Raw genomic sequence first — 18261 nt, forward strand, 5'->3', positions numbered from 1 at the left:
CGGATCGACGGCCAGCCGATCCGGTTTGGCCATTTGTTTCGAAAACCACCTCCGAACCACACCGAACCGGGCAGTTCGGCACGATTCAGATCCATACGCCAAAATCGGACGGTATGGACCGGTATGCGAGGGCCATACCGTCTGAAATCAGATGGTATTATGTCAGATGTTTGTCAATGCCGAGTGGTAGGAGAGCAGATATGCGAGGACCGGCACTGATGGAGTCATGTGGAGAACTTGGTGACGAGTCAGTCATTCTGGCAGCAGGCTGAGAAGGTAGTGAAGGCTATTAAGCCATTATATAAGGTGCTTCGTATCGTGGATAGTGAAAGATATCCCTAGATGGGCTTCTTATATTACATGATGGAGAGGACAAAGAAACAGATCAGTAAGAATGATCCGAAGCATGCTCAAAATTCATTAACATCATTGAGCGTCATTGGACTATCAGATGGATAGAGATTTGCATCTAGTCGGTAAATACGGATTCAAAAATATTTTAAATTTTTTTTATGCCTGTAAAAGTGTACTTAATCAATTATGGAATTTATCTGCAGTTTATTATTTAAATCCGAGATTCCAGTATACCATTCTGAGATAGATATGGATAATGAGTTTCTTGTTGCTTTTCGTAATGTGATATATAAGACGATGTCCGATCCAGAAATCGTATCGTTGTGTCTGCAAAAGGTATGCTAGTTTAAAATAGATGTGATTATTCAACTGAATTCGATCTGTACTCAATGATATATTTATAAATTTAATAAATATATTTTTTTACAGACGAAACAGTTTATAGAGGGATCAGACAGCTTTGAGTCCCATCAGCTGTCGTAAGCAAAAAGCAGATGAATCCAAATAAATTACATATCAATAATGAGCAGCATAGATTGATATGTAATTTTACTTAATAATATCATAAAATTTGATATGTAATTTTGCTTTTGCAGCTGAATGGTGGATTCATTTTGAAATATCCGAAGAATATTTGAGAGGTATGGCTGTCCGTATTCTTTCTCAAACGGTCTCTGTTAGTGGCTATGAGCGCAATTGGTCGACTTTTGCCCTTATTCACAGCAAATAGAGAAATTGTCTGACACAAAAATGCCTTAATGATCTTGTATATGTTCACTATAATCTGAGATTGAGGTTAAAATGCATTCAAGAGAAAGTACAACTGAAGTACACTGATCCGACACTAGATGATTATGCTGACGAGGACGACAATCTGATCATCGAATGGCTTGCAGGTCAGCAGCAGAAGTTAGAGCTTAATGAGCTGGGGTCTCCACCACGACCAGCCATTGTGGTAGCTAGGGAGATCAGAGTGGATCCAGGGCAATGGACAGAAAAAATATTCCACATAAGATTCCAGTTGATCAGCAACAGTCTGAGGGGACACAGGAGACTCATTTATCACATAACTCGATGTCCGATACATTCTCATAAAGTTTGAGCGATAGATATTTAGACGAGGTCGGCAGTCAGCAAGAAGACATCCATCTTCCCAATTACAGAAAACTCAATCACAGAAGGGCACAAGGGAGAAAAAAAGACAGTTGCACGTACACCACTTTCGAGAGTATAGAAGCTATCTGGCTCAGATTCGAAGATCAGAAAAAGTGATGATGATACTGGTAGTAGTAGTCATGGATCTGATGATCAAGGAGGAACTGGAGGACAGGAGACTACTGCTTATGAGACTCAGTCGTAGGATGATATTCGATTCACTGGTGAGTCCCAGTTTACACATACATAAGATAGGGATCATGGTGGATGAGTTGGTAGAGACCGTGGGGAGCCGATTTCATATAGATGATGGGCTCCTAGAGGTCGTCTAGTATACGATACAGCTGCAGAAGATCTTGCACGTGGAGCAGGTTCATGGATGTATCTGGATCATCCTCGCATTATGGATCCTATTATCCGCAGCCATCTTATGATTCATATGGATATGGTGCATCCGAGGCATGTCTTCTAGTGGTTACTACTCTATGCAGTCTGGAGCATCTTACAGATCGGATTTTGCTACCGACATATTCGGATGGGCTCCTCCACAGCCATACCATTATTCTGAAGATACTTCTCAGAGTTTGAGTAAGAAATCTGAGATTCTTACAATCCAGAAAGGATGCCTTATGGGATGAATATTCAAGAGTACAGTGCATCTTAGTTAGAGGGTTGGACTGATGTTCCTTCAAATTATGCTAATGATCCAGGTATCTACGAAGTCACAGACGCTTGACGAGATATTAAATGCAGAGTAGATCTTGAGGTTAGTATATCATTTTTTGTGCTTTGTACTTTAAAAATTTAGATATATTTTAATGTACATTTATATATTTTCTTTTTAATTTTAGGATGATATAGTTGTAATATAATGTAAATAAATATACATTTGAAATTTTGGATCAAGAGTCCTGTATCGCTATCGAACTCAAAATTGAACCAAATATGTCAATAATATGCAATATAATGTAATTTTGGGGTTGTATTTATGAATTAATAACTTGAACACTCCAAAAAAAAAGAAATGAAACAAAAAAAAAATTTACCGGTATTGAACCGATACGTCGAAGCATACCGTGTTTGGTACGGTATGTACCGGTATCATACCATACCGTACCGGTCCGCCACTGGTATGGGGTTTGGTACGGGTACAGCGGACTTAGTTGTTCCCATATCAGGCTGCATCTTTTATCCCAAAATGATCACATGCAAGGTTTTAAGTCCCTGCTAGATGGGGGCATTCCAGCCATCCCATCCCATTTTTGTGAGAAAGCTCAATTGGGATAGGTTTGGAGCTCCAAAACTTATCTATGCAGGGAGAGAAGAAGAAAGAGGGAGGAAAGAAAGGAAAGATGAAGAAAGAGGAAAAGTGAAAAGAAGGAGAAAGAAAAAAAAAGAAAGAAAGGCAGAAGAAAAGAAAGGAAGGAATGAAGGAAGAAGGGAAAGAGAAAGAAGGAAAAGTAACAAGTAAAGGAAGGGATAAGGAAAAGAAAGAAAGGAAGGTAGCATACAAAGAAAGGATGGAAAGAAAGAAGAAAAGAAAGAAAGGAAGGAAAGAAGAGGGGAGAAAGACAGAGGTTTTTTGCCAGGATGCATGATTGGGACTTTTGCGGGGATAAGACAAGATGGGAGGGGATCCCATTCCATAGAAAAACCAAGACACCCTCATCCTATGGGATTTAAAATCTTGATCACATGCACTTGATTAATCAATAATTCAAAATATTTGTCCTATTCATTCTTAAGCAACCATTATCCTGAAGAAATGTCACCAAAAATTTCTCTACGCAATGAAATGACTTAACATTTTGGTATAATTGATATCAACATAATTATTCTTATATTGTTGATGGATGCCGCCAGTTTAGATTTTCTTTTTCACTCCACCACCTTAACTACTTTTCTAGCCAGGCAACTTTCGTATTCTTCTGATCAACAGGGCCATATCCTCCAATTTTCTGCTCTATATCAAGAGTTTAGTAAGAGGGGAGAACTTGTTATGCTTAAGTTTATCACACATGCTTGGTTTTTAGCTACTTGTCAAGTCTAGGGGCTTTGAAAGCTAGACCTTTATAAAACCCACTAGATTACATGAGAGGTTACTCATTACTTTTTAAGTAGTTTTTAGCAGAGCTAGGATGACATTGCATATAAGTAGATTATGTTTTTGCTTCTTTACTATTTTATTTTCTCACAGGGTTAATATATGTCGCATGAAGAGAGGAGTTATTCTTACAGGAGTTGGAGATAAGGTATTGGTAATTTCTATTAATATCTTGCATTGAATTGTTATTGTTGATGAAAGAATCCGTTACAGTGAACCTTATTTTATGAAGTTGTATAAGAATTTTACATTTGTAGGCTTTTGTCAGGGTATATCTGTAAAATCTTGGCACAAAAAATGTAGAATGTACTAGAATACAAATAGTAGCACTGAACAAAGTTCATCTTTATTTCTAAATTATATTCATGATTAACTAGTTAACTAGTTTAAGACCAGTGCAATACATGTAGAAGAGGCTGGTGAAGATGGAGCTAAGTATATCTGGGCAGTAACCTGACTACGTGATAATACATGATGCTTGTATTATTTAAAGTTTAATCTGTATTTTGATCCTATATTTTTGTTAGAGATTCTGCCAACTAGAACCGAAGGATAAATGTATTCCTATCTCAACGAACCAGAACCACTGGCAATCTTGTGGACCAAGCAGATGAAAAGGTGATTATTGTGATAGTAATTTTTCATGCTGTGGACAATTACATGTGTAGACATATCCAAGAGTTTTCCAATAACAGAGATATTATGCAAGGAGCTCTTTTCTATTTTCCTTCTTGAAATGATCCTTTTACAGAGTTTAGTCTGCACATGCAGACCTCATGCAATATAACAAAACAATTAATGGTGAAAAATATAAATAATTGATGGACAGTGAGCAATTTAACATCAAATTATTGCAGATATTATTTTATGATGCCCGCCTTGTGGGAGAAATCTTTGGTCTTATCCATTCAATTCTTTCAATAAAAGCATCTGCAATATGTTCTCTGGCAAAAGATGTTCATCCTTGTTATGCTTTCTCCTGAATAAAGACCTTGCATGGCCGCATGTCTCTTGGTGCTCAACCATATATTCTTACTAGTATTATAGGATGTCCTGTTCAATAGTAATAGTCAGCGCACTTCAGTCTGCCATGCTGCTCTTGGAATTCCGGACTAATTAGAATGTGGTTAACAGCTTGCTATTTATGGTTACTCTTATGACCAATCTCTCATGTTAAATTCCTAAACCAAATACATTGATAAGTAGATAACAGGTAGGTATATTTATGCATTTGATCATGCAGCACTATTTTGGCTTTTTCACAGTTAAATTAAATAAAATGAGGATCTGGATGCACTTCAGTGTCCTATGCATGCTTTTGGAATTCAGGACTAAATAGAATGTGGTTAATAGCTTGCTATTTATAGTCACTCTTATGACCAGTCTATTACATTAAATTCCTAAACCAAATACATTCATATGTAGGTAATAGGTAGGTAAACTTATGCATTTGATCATGCAGCACTGTTTTGGCTTTTTTACACTTAAATCAAATAAGGATGAGGATTCATCCAACAAATCTGTGCTTACTTGACATAAGTCTTCTATGTATCTTAGGTTTAGCCAGATCTGGTTCGCTAAAATATGTTATTTGAAGATGTTTATATGTGGCATATAGATTGTTATTTCCTAAAGATGATATTGATAAATCGTAAAACATCCTTGTATTGTATGCAATAGGGTATTCTAGAAGAATGCATGAGCTAACTTGCTTTTCCACAATATATAGTGAATCTGATTGTTTGATGTCCAAAAAAACCCCTAACCCTTTCTTTCCTTCTCCTCCATTTTTGAAAGGCCCAAGCACCCTTTCCTTCTCCTTCCCTAAACAGAACCTATCGGCTTCTATTTTTAGGCTTGGTATAGTATGGTGGTTTAGGTGGGTACCACTGGGTCGGTAGTGAAGGCAGGTTAGATCCATCCTCCTGAGGAACTCACTTGGTTGAGGCTGGTTACAAGACTGAGAAGTTGAGTCCATTCCTCAGCAGTCAGTGTAGCACAAGAATGGCCAAGTGTACAGGCTGACTTGTTTACATGTAATTCTTCAGCCATTTGTTTCTGTTTCCATTTATTTCAGACATTACATGTAAAGGGAGTATCCCCTATTCGAACTTTTCTAAATTTTTGACTGAGTTTAAATTTCAACTTTTGAATGCTTAAAGTGTTTCACAAATCTAAAGATTTTGTGCATTCTTTTAAACCTAAAAAATCATCAAAACCTAAAAGTCCTGGTTGAAAAGTTTTATGCATTAGTCTCCAATTCATATTACCTGTTATAGTGCTATTCAGTTTTGGTGCATTTATAGAACATCCAATTTTTAGATTTTCGTATGCACTCATGTGTATGTATTTTCCTAGGTGTAAGTTGGGTTATTGCAAATATGTTGTCAGAGAGCACAAGAGGAGGTTACAGCCTATACTTACATATCCTTTAATCTGGGAAGGCTGTTATGGTTCTTTTACCTCGTTCCTATTGCTTCTTTTTTTAACATTTTTGTCATCTTAATGAATTTGGTTGGGCTGTACTTTCCCCACAAGAAAAAAAAAGTTGAAACTAAAGCTGATATTATTTAAATTTTAAAATATAAGAGATGGATAAAGGAAATAAATTAGAAAAAGAATGCTAGGAAGGTAAAAGAGGAGAAGAGTCAATGAGAACAAAAAAGGTGGAAGGGAAAATGGGGAGATGCAAAGCTGCAAATTTGAAATTTTATCCAAGTGAATCCCCCTTATTGTTAATCTCTACGGCTTTTCTATCTATAAAATGAAATACTGAAATGCCCATCATATGTGGGTCAAGTGGCCTGCATATATTATCATTGTTTGCCATCTGGACCTTCTCTAGTGCACTCTTTTTTCCCATGGGAAGCCACATGACATTGTAAAGCCCTTGATAGATGATAGATTGAATATGACTTATGTAAGTGCACATGCATGTTTTAGCATTGGAACGTATTACATTTGAGCTGCAGCTATTAGAATGAATTTGTTATTATTCCAAATTTTGAAGATATTTTTAACTTTTAGGTTATTTTCTTTGTACACTAATCTCAATATGTTTTAGCACTTTGAAGTAATGTTGCAGAATCAGTAATTGTTAGCTTGTGATCTGTGTATTTTGGTCTAACTCAATTTAGTTCTTGAAGTCATTTATATGAGCTTTTGATATTTAGAAATATGACCCCAAGAGGTATTTGAATTCTTATGAGCAAAATGGATAATATGTTCTATATCTTTGGCATTTTTCAAATATATTTATGCTAGGTGCTGCGGCTGTGGTCTGCTGAAAGCTGCAAATATCTGGATGAATATTCCCTTCCGGACATGAAGCCATTAGTTGATTGTGATTTTGATGAGAATAAGGTAAATCAGTTCATTAAGCAAAAAAATGCCTTGAAACTCTCTTCTAGTTAGATAATGATGCTTGATGAAATTCAGATATTTGATTATATTTGGGATGAGGACAAGAGAATCTCATTCTTTAAAGCAAAAAATTCCTTGAGATTCTACTCTAGTTGCGAAATGATGCTTGATTACATTCCCTTATTCCATCATATTTGGAAGTTTTCTGTAGATATCTGTAGATCAGCAAGCATTTTTTTTCACATGCAAATGCAGATCAAGATTTCTTCTTCTTCTTCTTCTTCTTCTTTTATAAACATTATGACTTTTTTCAGAGTGTTGTAATCTGAGGTTTTAACAGACTTCCCAATGTTGTCCTCCATTTAAGGTTTCGTGTATCTGTATGATTTTGTTCAAGGATCACATTTAATAGCTTGAAAATAATACTCTTTATCCATCTATTGTACCATATGGAAGTCATCCTTTATTATATCTTTATTTGGATTATCAATCAAACAAGCTTTTTGTGAGCAGCACATATTTGGCACGAAATTCAGCTTGATATTGGCTTCTTCAGTCTGTAGCTAGCTGAAAATGAGCCAAAAGATTTTGCACTCAAAAAACAAAGGAGCTGAATATGAGTTAAGCCTAGCTTACCTGGTGTTGACTCTGATTGCACGATATACACACTTGCATATATACATATACACTTATATTCACATATACAAATTATTATAATTATTTATATCTTGTTTTGTTATTCTATATCTTTTGCGAAGTAATTTAAAATTTGTATTTGAAGTGATTCATATATCATTCTAACAGATGTTTATTTTCTATTAAACATTGTAGACTAGATCATAGATGTACAGTGCATGTTAGCCAAACGGATGGGATGAAATTAGTGGGATTCAAGGAAGCCCTAGCCACCAGCCCTCTCTCTGGCCCTCCCCTTTTTGGCTATTTCCCATCCTTCTCCTCCATTCCTGCAAAGAAAGTCTTAGCCCCTGAACCATTCTTCTATCTTCTAACCTCCAAGATGAGTTGATGACAGACGAAGATGATGTTCAAAGAAAGTCCTAGATCCACCCTCTCTCTTTGGCCCTCTCATATAGTTGATGTTATTATCTTGTGCTAGGGAGGGTCGATGGAACCATCCTGAACTATCTAACTTGGGGAGTAGTGGACTAAACTACGCCAGAATCTGGACAAACTTAGGTTCTGTTCAACTTTGGACCAAAATCGGTCATAACCACTCCGAGTCAAGTGGAATCGCCCAATGCTAGCCATTTCGAGCAACACTAACTCGATTTGTCTACACCAAACTAGTTCTAGTTTATAAAACACCCCTCCCCTATCATGTTCATGATCCTTACCGTTGGTTCCTTCAATGAGGGCTTCCAGTCCTTGATGGCATCATCAAGAAAGATGCTAGTTTGTAGCTTCACCTTGCGCTCTCTCTTTGCCACCCTTTCAAATCTTTGCCATGCTGGACATGTAGCAGATGACAAATTCGCTGCTGAGATCATTTCTATTGCCTCTATTGACTTTGGCTTCCACTCTATGAGCTATTTCCTTACCTTGAGATCCTTGATGCCTTCTGGCGCTTAGATCAAGTACCAATGGGGACCATGGGCTTTACCCCATGCCTTCCTCCCTTCCCCTCTCTTTGTAAACTTATGGGTAAAATCTAGGCTTTGGGTTAACTGACACATGATTTGTATCGGAAAGCATACCATGTGTTAGTATCAAGGTACGCCGTCTCAGTACTGGACACTATATAGATGCCATTGTTGCTATGTTGGTACAACCAGTATAGGTGCTGGTTCAGCATACTAAGTGTTGGTACCAAGGTTTGTAGAATCGGAATCGAATCCCATGCCCGGCCGGTGTATGGTTTGGCACACTACTGTATTGGATCGGAACTAATGCAGCCAAAAAAGTAGGGGAGAGGGAGAACGGAGAGGAAGAGAGAGAGAGGAAAGAGAGGGAGGCCAGTGGAGATACTGCAATGGCCATGGAGGGCCGTCGAGGCCTTTGAAGCTCCTCTTTAGTCCAAACAAATGAAAATAGAGATAGAGAGAGGGAGAGAGAGATGGTGGGGAAGCTGGAACTGATCGAAATGGGGCGAGTCGCTTGTGTTCTGATCCACTAGAGGCCATGGGGGAAAATCCAATTGTCTGGAGGTTCTGCAGCCTCGATGGCCACCGTTGGCTTCCCCGCCATCTCCCCTCCATCCATTTCGCTTCCTTCCTCTCTCTCTATGTTCATTTATTTGGATTCCAGAGAGCTCCGGAGGCATTGGTGGGCCACGTTGGCCTTTTCCTCTTTCCCTCCTCTTTCTCTCTCTTTTTCCTTCTCCCTTCATTTTTATCATATTTCGAATCGAACTCTAGAACCGCATTGGTAGGCCGCTAATATGGTTTGGCATATGTCCAGAACCGTCCAGTTCGGGGTAGTTCGGCGAACCATGGTTGGTACGCTCCCCATACCGCATATCGGACTAGTATCATATAGTACAATATGCCTCATATCGACCAATTTGGGATGGTATGACATACCATAGACAGTATGGTACAGTACTATACATACAGACCTAGCACTCCATCAATAAGGTCACCATTGATGGTTATGCTAACCCTGGTGTCACACCTGTAGAAGGTTTACAAAGGTGATTATTGTGCCCATTTCAATCTTGTGTCAGAATGTACTAGAATTGACTTGTCTTTTGTCACTCTTCAAGACTCAATGACCTGCATCATTGCCAATCGCATCCTGTTTGCTCCTCTAGCTCATTGCATTTGGTCCCTTGGTTCTGATCCTTTTCTTTGCTTAACTACATTGATCCCTAATTGAGCATTAGGGTCCCAAGCTCAAGTTGGTTGAAGCTAAATGAGCCAAGCCTAAGCTATGAAGACCAACTTCATTCAAGCTTAAGCCAAGCTTTAGCTTTTTGATTTTTCTCAGTAGAGCTTGATTGAGCCCACTTGCCCGTGTTTGGCTCGTTTGCACCCAAAATCTTAACGTGGAACCAATGTTATTAATGGCATACCTCAGGCGCAAAAGGTGCTAGGTGCAAGGGTCATCGCCTCTGTGCCCCCTAGGTGAGGCAACAATCCTCTGGCACAGCCTAGGCGCCTCAAGCGGCAAGCCTCTACATTGTTTAGAGGTGCAATGAGGGCCCAAGAGGTGTAGGATTCCCGCAATATTAATTTTTAGTTTTTAAGAAATAGAAAAGGTCGGTTATAGTACATAGGAAAGGTCAATTATAGTAAATAGGGGTTGGAAAGCATCATTGAAAGTCAAATGGGCTTTAAAAACCTATATGAGCTCTTGGAATCGTCTAAAAGAATCGGAGCTAGAGCTAGTTTTTAAAAATCTGCAGTGTTTTTGGGTTTGAGCTAGTTTTTACATGCTGGATTTCTTACCTATAGCTAGATTTTTTTTGTTTTTACTTTTTAATGATAGGGTGCTAGTTTTTACTTACTGGAATTCTTGTTTATACCTAGTTCTCTATTTTTCTGTTTTTGGTGCCTGAGCTCTCAGGCGCGTGTCTGCACCTTGCGTCTAGGCTCCAGGAACCCCTAGCACCTAGGTGTGCCTAGACTAGAGCCTTTAACAACATTGCGTGGAACAATATTCAGTTCAACAATTGGTCCTCAATAAATAAAACAAATTTGGCAGCACTGTTAGAAGTCTATCTTGGAAACATAGAAAACCTATTGTTCAAAGTTCAAACTATGCTTTCTACCATTGAATTAGGTTACATGCCTCTGCTCCTGGTCCATATTCTTGCTGGAACCAGCCACCAGAGTTTCATCAGATAATTGGAAAATTATATTTTTGCATGAACTTAATGAAGAGTTTAGATATTGTTTTAAGAATTGTTGTATTCAAAAGCAAAAACAAGATGAGTTTTGGATGATCATATATTATAATATTTACCAAGAATTATGTTCACTGGCTTAACTACAAAGCAGCCAAATTTGACAAATGATTTTATTTTGATGCTTCACTCTTTATGTAATATCTAGGTTGTTGGTATGACTAGTGCTCAACTATGCATATGGAGACGTAGTGGTCAAAGAAGCAGATTTCAGTTTCGTGAAGCTATCTTCCAACATGGCTTATGCATGCGGTGAGCAATCAGATATGCAATTATTTCTTAACATTCAGTAGATTTACATAACTTCTTTCATGGACAATGATGCTGTAATGTGTCAAAGAAAATTTTATTTGATTGTCTTGACCCACACATAAAACAAGTTACTATTTTGATACATATTGGTTTACTATTATTTCTCTAATTGTTGTTTGTGTGGAGCAATCTTAGATAGACATGTTAATATCATACTTCCAATGGGATACTTCAGTATCTTTGTAGGGAGAGTGACCTATATTTGCATTGAAAGGACATGAGAGACGATAGAAGTAACATTCTTAGACAGTCATGAGAGAGAGTTGGGAACTGCTTTAAGTGACAACTAGCCTGCAATGGGAAAACTGAGAAAAAACGAATTGTGAAGCCATCCAGGAATAGTTGGGTAAGGCTTGTTAGTTATTTTCACGTTAATGATATTATTGTGAAGTTTACAAGGTTGCAAACATCTCAGTTGATACTATTCCATTGGAGGTTTGTACTGGACATGCAGCTGCAAGCTTTTGAAGAGATTCAAATCCTTCCGATGCTTGAAAATATTTATCACCTAATTCCAGAAATTTCTGGTTGCTTAACTTTATATTTACATGGTGAAGTTTTTCTCCCTTTCTTTCTTTTTCTTTGGACCAATCAATGTTGCTTATTTAACTTGCCTTCTTTCGATGCTTGAAAATATTTATCACCTAATTCCAGAAATTTCTGGTTGCTTAACTTTTTATTTACATGGTGAAGTTTTTCTCCCTTTCTTTCTTTTTCTTTGGACCAATCAATGTTGCTTATTTAACTTGCCTTCTTTCACTGCAATTAAATGCTTAGAACCAAGTTTCCTGTACCGGTACGATGCCGGATCGGCCGACGGTACGATACGGCACGTCTCCATTCCGTTCCGAACGAGGCGAACCGACGAAGGAAATCGAGAAAGAAAAAGAGAGAAAGAGAGAGAAATAGAGAGAGAGAGGGAGGAAGGAAGAAAAGGAAGGGGATCCGTCGGAGGGGCCGCCAGAGGCCCTCCAGCGGACAGCCGTGGCCGTCGGGCGGCGGAACGGCCTCCCGCGGCTCCGTGCGGGGAACAGGGGCGATCCGCCCCTGTTTCTCGATTTTTTTAAAAAAAAGTTTTTTCAAAATGAAGTCGGCAAGTGGTTTGCCGACTTAATTAAGTGAAGTCAGCAAACCACTTACTGACTTCGTTTTGAAAAAGCTTTTTTAAAAAAAAATTTCGAGAAACAGGGGCGATCCGCCCCTGTTCCCCGCGCGGAGCCGCGGGAGGTCGTTCCACAGCCCGACAGCCACGGTTGCCCGCCGGAGGGCCTCCGGCGGCCCCTCCCTTCTTTTTCTTCCTTCCTCCCTCTCTCTCTCTCTATTTCTCTCTCTTCCTCTCTTTTTCTTCCCGGCAACGCATGTACCGTTTTGCATGCCGGACCATCTCGTTCTCCGTCGGACGGTTCGGCATGCCCATATCGGGCGTTCGGTCCGGTATGGCAAACCTGCTTAGAACTAATATACAAGTCATATTTTGTTTTTTCAAATAAGAAAATCTTATTTAAAAAAAAAACACATTTCTTGATGTGCATATGTAATTGCATATGCTATAAGTGTTACATAATAGCAGTGTTACCTAGACACATGACACGAATGTCGAGTGTCCAAAAGAATCCAAAAAAGAATCTTCTAAAAATTGCATATTGGGACACATTTGCGTTTTATAAATGTGTGCATAAATATGTACTGGTTTATGTGCATCACAAATTGGTATGGGTTAAACCTCATGTTCTTTAACTCTATAAAATTTTATAACTGATAGCAGTTACCTTAGATTGATAATTGCTATATAGAAGTGCCGAAGGTTTATATGCAGCGATGATGATATCATGATTTGATGATTTGAACCATCAAAGAGTGTCATGGAGTATCCTATGTGTCCGACACATCAAAAAACTCAAAATTCAAGGTCTAGGTAGCTCTACATTCTAATCATTCATGTAAATCATGCTACTAGTAATTGTTAGTCCACTCTCATGGATTTTTTATGAACATAAAAAGTTTAATTGTCACTTAATCACATTTGTAAATAAAAAAAACCTTGAATCTTCAATTTAGGTTCATCTTAAGGCCGCGTTTGGATGGGAATAAGAAAACCTCGAATACGAAGGTATATGGCTATAGGAATAGTTATGCCACAAGTTAGTTTTATTTTGTTTGGTTATAATTTTTGAAATAACTAGTGGTTGACGGTATTTTTGTCCATTGAGATATTAGTGGGCATAAATGATGGCTTTATGATAGGAATAGCATCTGATAGCTTTCCATTTTAATAGTTATGTCTAGCACTGGCATATTTGATTGGTGTAACCGAGGTTCTTTGAGTCAGTACTAAAGGGTGTATTGGCTGGTGATTGATTCGGCATGGTATGGGTCTATATCATGTTGTTCCAGGATGTATTGAAAATAGTGAGATGGAGCTGGAGAGGGAGAAAATGAGAGAGGAAGAGAGAGATAGGGGGAGGGAGAGGGACAGAGTAGGAAGGGAAAGGGCCATCTAAACTCTAATCCTAACCCTAACCCTATGCGAGATAGAGAGAGAAAGAGGGAGGGAGGGAGGGGAAGGGGCCCTCTAAATTGTAACCCTAACCCTAATCACAAGAGAGAGAGAGAGATGGATGGAGGGAGGGCTTACTAGAGAGTGTAGCCTCTCAAACTATAGAGGAGATTTACAATCATTTCGGGGTGGAGAGGGCAATCGGCCTCTCGAATGGTGGAGGGGGGGGTCATGAGCACCGTGGGGTGGGGTCTTTGAACCATAACATGGCAGTTTTTTTTTTTTTTGGGGGGGGGGGGGAATCGACCTCTTGAATGGTGGAGGGGGAGGGGTCACAGGCATCATGGCGTGGGGGATGCTACGTACCATAGTATCAAGGGAGGAGGGAGGATTGGCCCCTCGAGTGCGAGCCACTAAAGGCCTCTTGAGTGGTGGCATTTAAGCCGTCTTGTTTTTACTGGTTGAATCATGCCAGTAACTTACTGGTTCGACTCGGTACACCCCAAATTGGCCAGTACAGTGTACTCTGAACCATTCAATTTGGCATGGTTTGGGAGTCCCTGGTTGTTACAGTTATATGCCTATTTTTCAGGGCTATTTGGCTGGCATAATGCTTATTCCAATCTTATGTTTGTTTAATTCTTGAACCAAATACTACCTAAGTTTTTACTTGATTCAAGTTATAAGTTGTAAAAGTCACATGGATTAAGTCCTGGTGTGGCCTAGTGCATCCTAGCTGTCTTGGATCTTTTTTTTTTGGAAAGACTGGGTCCTAGGGTTGTGTGGGACCCTAGGTCTCTTTAAACTTGGGCATACTGGTCATTCCCGATTGGTACCATCCAGGACCAACCATGTCTTTAACTAGGTTAAGCTGTCCCAACCAGGGTAGAGGTGGGATTCATTGGAAAAATTGAACTTGAGACTTGTTTGCTGTTTGTTGGGCTGTTTGCACGGGCCATAGGAAAAGAGAGGAATGAAAAATGGGAAAAGAGATATGATAGAAAAATTAGGAAGAGGAGATGCTCAGGTCCATCCTCCTCTAAGCTGAAATTGTTTTATCTAAGAATCAAGTATATAAGCAAAATTGTTTTCTTCCCCATCATTTTTTTCTATTTATCCATTTATTTTCCTGAGAATCAAGTAAATAAGCGAAAGCCATGCCTGATTTTTTTTCCATTCGGCTTGAAATTTGGATATTTTGTAGATGGGTATAGCACCATAACTTTTTTTTTGGGATGCATATTTCATTATTACATTATTTCGAGTGCGAATTATATTATTTTTAGAATAAAACAATTATTCAAATAACAATTAATGTTGGGGGAAAAATTGTAGCATGTGTGCACAATAAGTGTAGACATGCTATCATGTTATTGCTAGATGTGGATTAATTTTGGGCGTGTACTGGTTGTGTTAATCTAATCATGGACTTAAAAAAAGCCTATCCTAGTCCTACGATATGACAAAAGACTCAAAGAATCTTATAAACATTCATTAAAAGACAACAGTTCAGAAAAAAAGGCTGTCTTCTTTGTCAATCATGAGGATAGGTCCCAAGTGGGAATGAGATTGTCTGATACTTTCTTGACCTTTAGAGCCAAAATCTTCTACCTGGGTAATACATCTTCTTGGAATCTCTAACATGCACCTGCTTCCCAAGCACTTGCTTACTGGAAGTTTCGGAATCATTCACTTCCCTAATTGGCACCTGCATTCACTCTTGATTTTGGCAACTAGGTCTTCACTAGATCCTGGGACCTTGGTTCAATATGATCCCTGAGACTGAGGTTTAAAACCTTGGTCACATGCATGCTTTCTGTAACCTTGCGAATTAACTTGGAATTTGGTATGCCCCTATGATAAGATAGATTGGATCACATTCACTATGAAGATGTCTAACATATGTGTGTACTTTTTTTCTTTATTTTTCAGAACCTGCATAAGCTATCTTGTCACTGACCATAACATGGTGCGTTTATCTTTCTTCAAAAAGTATACATGGAACAGCACATCCGCCTTCTTATCATAAAAAAAGAACGGCACATCCCCTCAATCTGTGATGATTTTTTAGGTAATGAACTTTAATGGCTGCATAGAGTGGTAATTATAAGGCTCTTTTGGAATGGAGAGTACCTCTATCCAAGTTAAGTGAGATAACATAAATAGTTTGAGGCAGAAAAGGTGGGACATACCAAAATAAATCTATTCTACCATTTTGTTAGAATGCTTATATCCAAGTTGAGTGGAAAAAGTGAGTAAACAGTCTTCAATAGTCCTTTCCCCTTTCCACAGCTTCCTTCATTCGAAAATGTAGGATAGGAAGGGTAAGGGTTGGCCATGTGTGACAGTGGACCTAAAAATGATGGATTAGGGTTTTGGAGAAAGGATCGCACCCAATGCTTATGGTCTAATCATGCTGTCCTTATTTTTGATGCCTCCGTTCTCCAAGCTAGAGACAAGGTTTGATGACTAGACCACATAATAATAATATAGGCAAGGATAATTTAACTCTGATACCAAAAGTACTTATCAACCACAGAAAATAAACAGTAAGAACACATAATAATAGGGATTAGAGAACATAGAAGACCACTAAAGTAGAAGAATCAGTGGAAAGAAGTACTAAAGAGAGAATAAGAGAAGGGGAGGTAAGATAGCTGGACTATGGCTTCTTTTCTTTCTAGCAATCAATCATCCCGAAACCATATCTGAAAAGAGAAGATTACTATGTTTATATAGACTTGACATTGTAACATCGTTAAATCTTGGCCCTTGAACTTGAAACAATTCTTAATCATGAATTAAAACATAAGAAAAAAAAATCTGAAAGCAACAAAAGACCCTAGTTGGTTGCTGCTACGTACCTTGAACAATTGCTGCTACAGTAATTAATACATATGAACAGGCCCTGCTACAGTAATGCTACAGAAATTTAACATTAAAGGCGTTTTAATCATAACTACAACTCTGTTGAAACATGGACTGCTTGGAGTTTTAAAATGGCTATTCTCTTATATCAAAAAGTTGTTGAATTAGATAAAGTGGAAGAAAAGAGAATGGAGGAGGTTTGTTCCAGTCTATTCTGTACTATCCCAGAACTAAACAGCCGTAAAAGTTCATCTTACAAACAGTTTGCTGCTTTGGGAAGTTTATTATATTTCTGGAGTTATTGGCTACTTTATTTATCATTTTTCTGTTATCTTTAGATGGAAGTCCTGTTCTCTAAAATTAGTGGCTCTTGTATCTGCTTTCAATCATTTGTTCATTTATTGATGCAGCTATACTGATCCGGAGGCTGTCATTGGTTGTGATGATGGCAGAGCCCATATTTTTGATATGTACAGTGGGAGCTGCTCTCGAATCATTAGGTACATGTTGGAAGAATAAGGAATCTCATGTATGATGCATGCTATGCATTTTTATTTAGTTATAACAAGATGCCACTGTTTGAGCTTATTAACGTCCCCTATTATTTAGGAGAAAAAATTCATTTTCTCCAAGCATGTCTTGTTAGGCACTATACCGTTCTTAATTTTGGTCTAATGTGTTAGTTACATGTCAAATAACTTCTTTCTGTCATTTTCTACATGCCATCTCACTAGATTGCTTCATCATTTTGTTGTACTATAAATTTGTAAGTGAAATATGTAACATCATCCCATACAGCTGACTACCTTTTACCATATTATATTCTGTGTTCAACATGTCTGCAGAATGCACTCTGGTCCTGTGACATGCCTGGCAACTGATGACCAATTGATTCTTGGTGGTTCTACATTTGGAAGCATAACTGTTGCAGATCTCTCATCTGGTGAAGATTGGGAGTTCTAAAATCATCTTTTTCACCCACAGGTGATCATCATACAAGAAGTTTATAATTAATATGATATGTTCATTATATGCTATTGAATTGCTCAGGTATTGGCCATTTCATTAAGTTTATTTTGGCCATGATACTAGTTAAGAAGCTATAATGCTAACTGGAAAATAGGATATGCTTTTCTCTGATCATTATTTAATTGTTAACATTGTGCAAACATGTAAACACCAATGAGCTGGCTATTGCTCAAGTTCAGCTTCTCGACTATTTCATGTAGACCAGCCTTGATCTCAATCCTCGGAAGTCAGGTGACAACTCTAATGGAAGTCCTTAATCAAAAATTGAAGGGAGCAAAGGCAAAAAGGCATGAGGAGAGAGATAATAAAGATGCTCAGGAAAGATATCAGTGAAAATAACATGCATCAAGCTGCAAAATCGTACTCAATATTTTTATGTTTAAGACAAGGTCCGTCATACCGGACTGAACCACTTGGTACGGGCGCACCGAACCAGATCGGCTGGCTTTTTTATGTTTAAGTCACAAGGTCCGCCGTACCGGGCTGAACCACCTGGTACGGGGCACACCGAACCGAATCGGCGGCCAGCCGATCCGGTTCGGCCATTTTCCTCGAAAACCAGCTCCGAACCGTACTGAATCGGGTGGTTCGGTACGATTCGACTTCATACCGCCCAAAATCGGGCGGTATGGACCGGTATGGTTCGGTTCGGCGTTGAACCGAATCATACCGATATCTTCACGTGAAGGGAGTTGGGGGGTTATGGGGTGGGGC

General features: G+C 38.6%; 1 protein-coding gene across 1 annotated transcript in view; it reads left to right on the plus strand.

Moving 5' to 3' along the window:
• Positions 1 to 18261, plus strand: part of LOC105051234 (F-box/WD-40 repeat-containing protein At3g52030) — a 50319-nt gene that overhangs the window by 10191 nt on the left and 21867 nt on the right. Inside the window, 6 exon segments of the mRNA XM_073243230.1 lie at positions 3707 to 3761; positions 6878 to 6976; positions 10990 to 11093; positions 16929 to 17018; positions 17364 to 17464; positions 17467 to 17502. Coding sequence (XP_073099331.1) covers positions 3707 to 3761; positions 6878 to 6976; positions 10990 to 11093; positions 16929 to 17018; positions 17364 to 17464; positions 17467 to 17502 — 485 coding nt within the window.

Source organism: Elaeis guineensis, chromosome 9 (genome assembly GCF_000442705.2).
Source record: "Elaeis guineensis isolate ETL-2024a chromosome 9, EG11, whole genome shotgun sequence".
NCBI classification, from domain to species: domain Eukaryota; kingdom Viridiplantae; phylum Streptophyta; class Magnoliopsida; order Arecales; family Arecaceae; genus Elaeis; species Elaeis guineensis.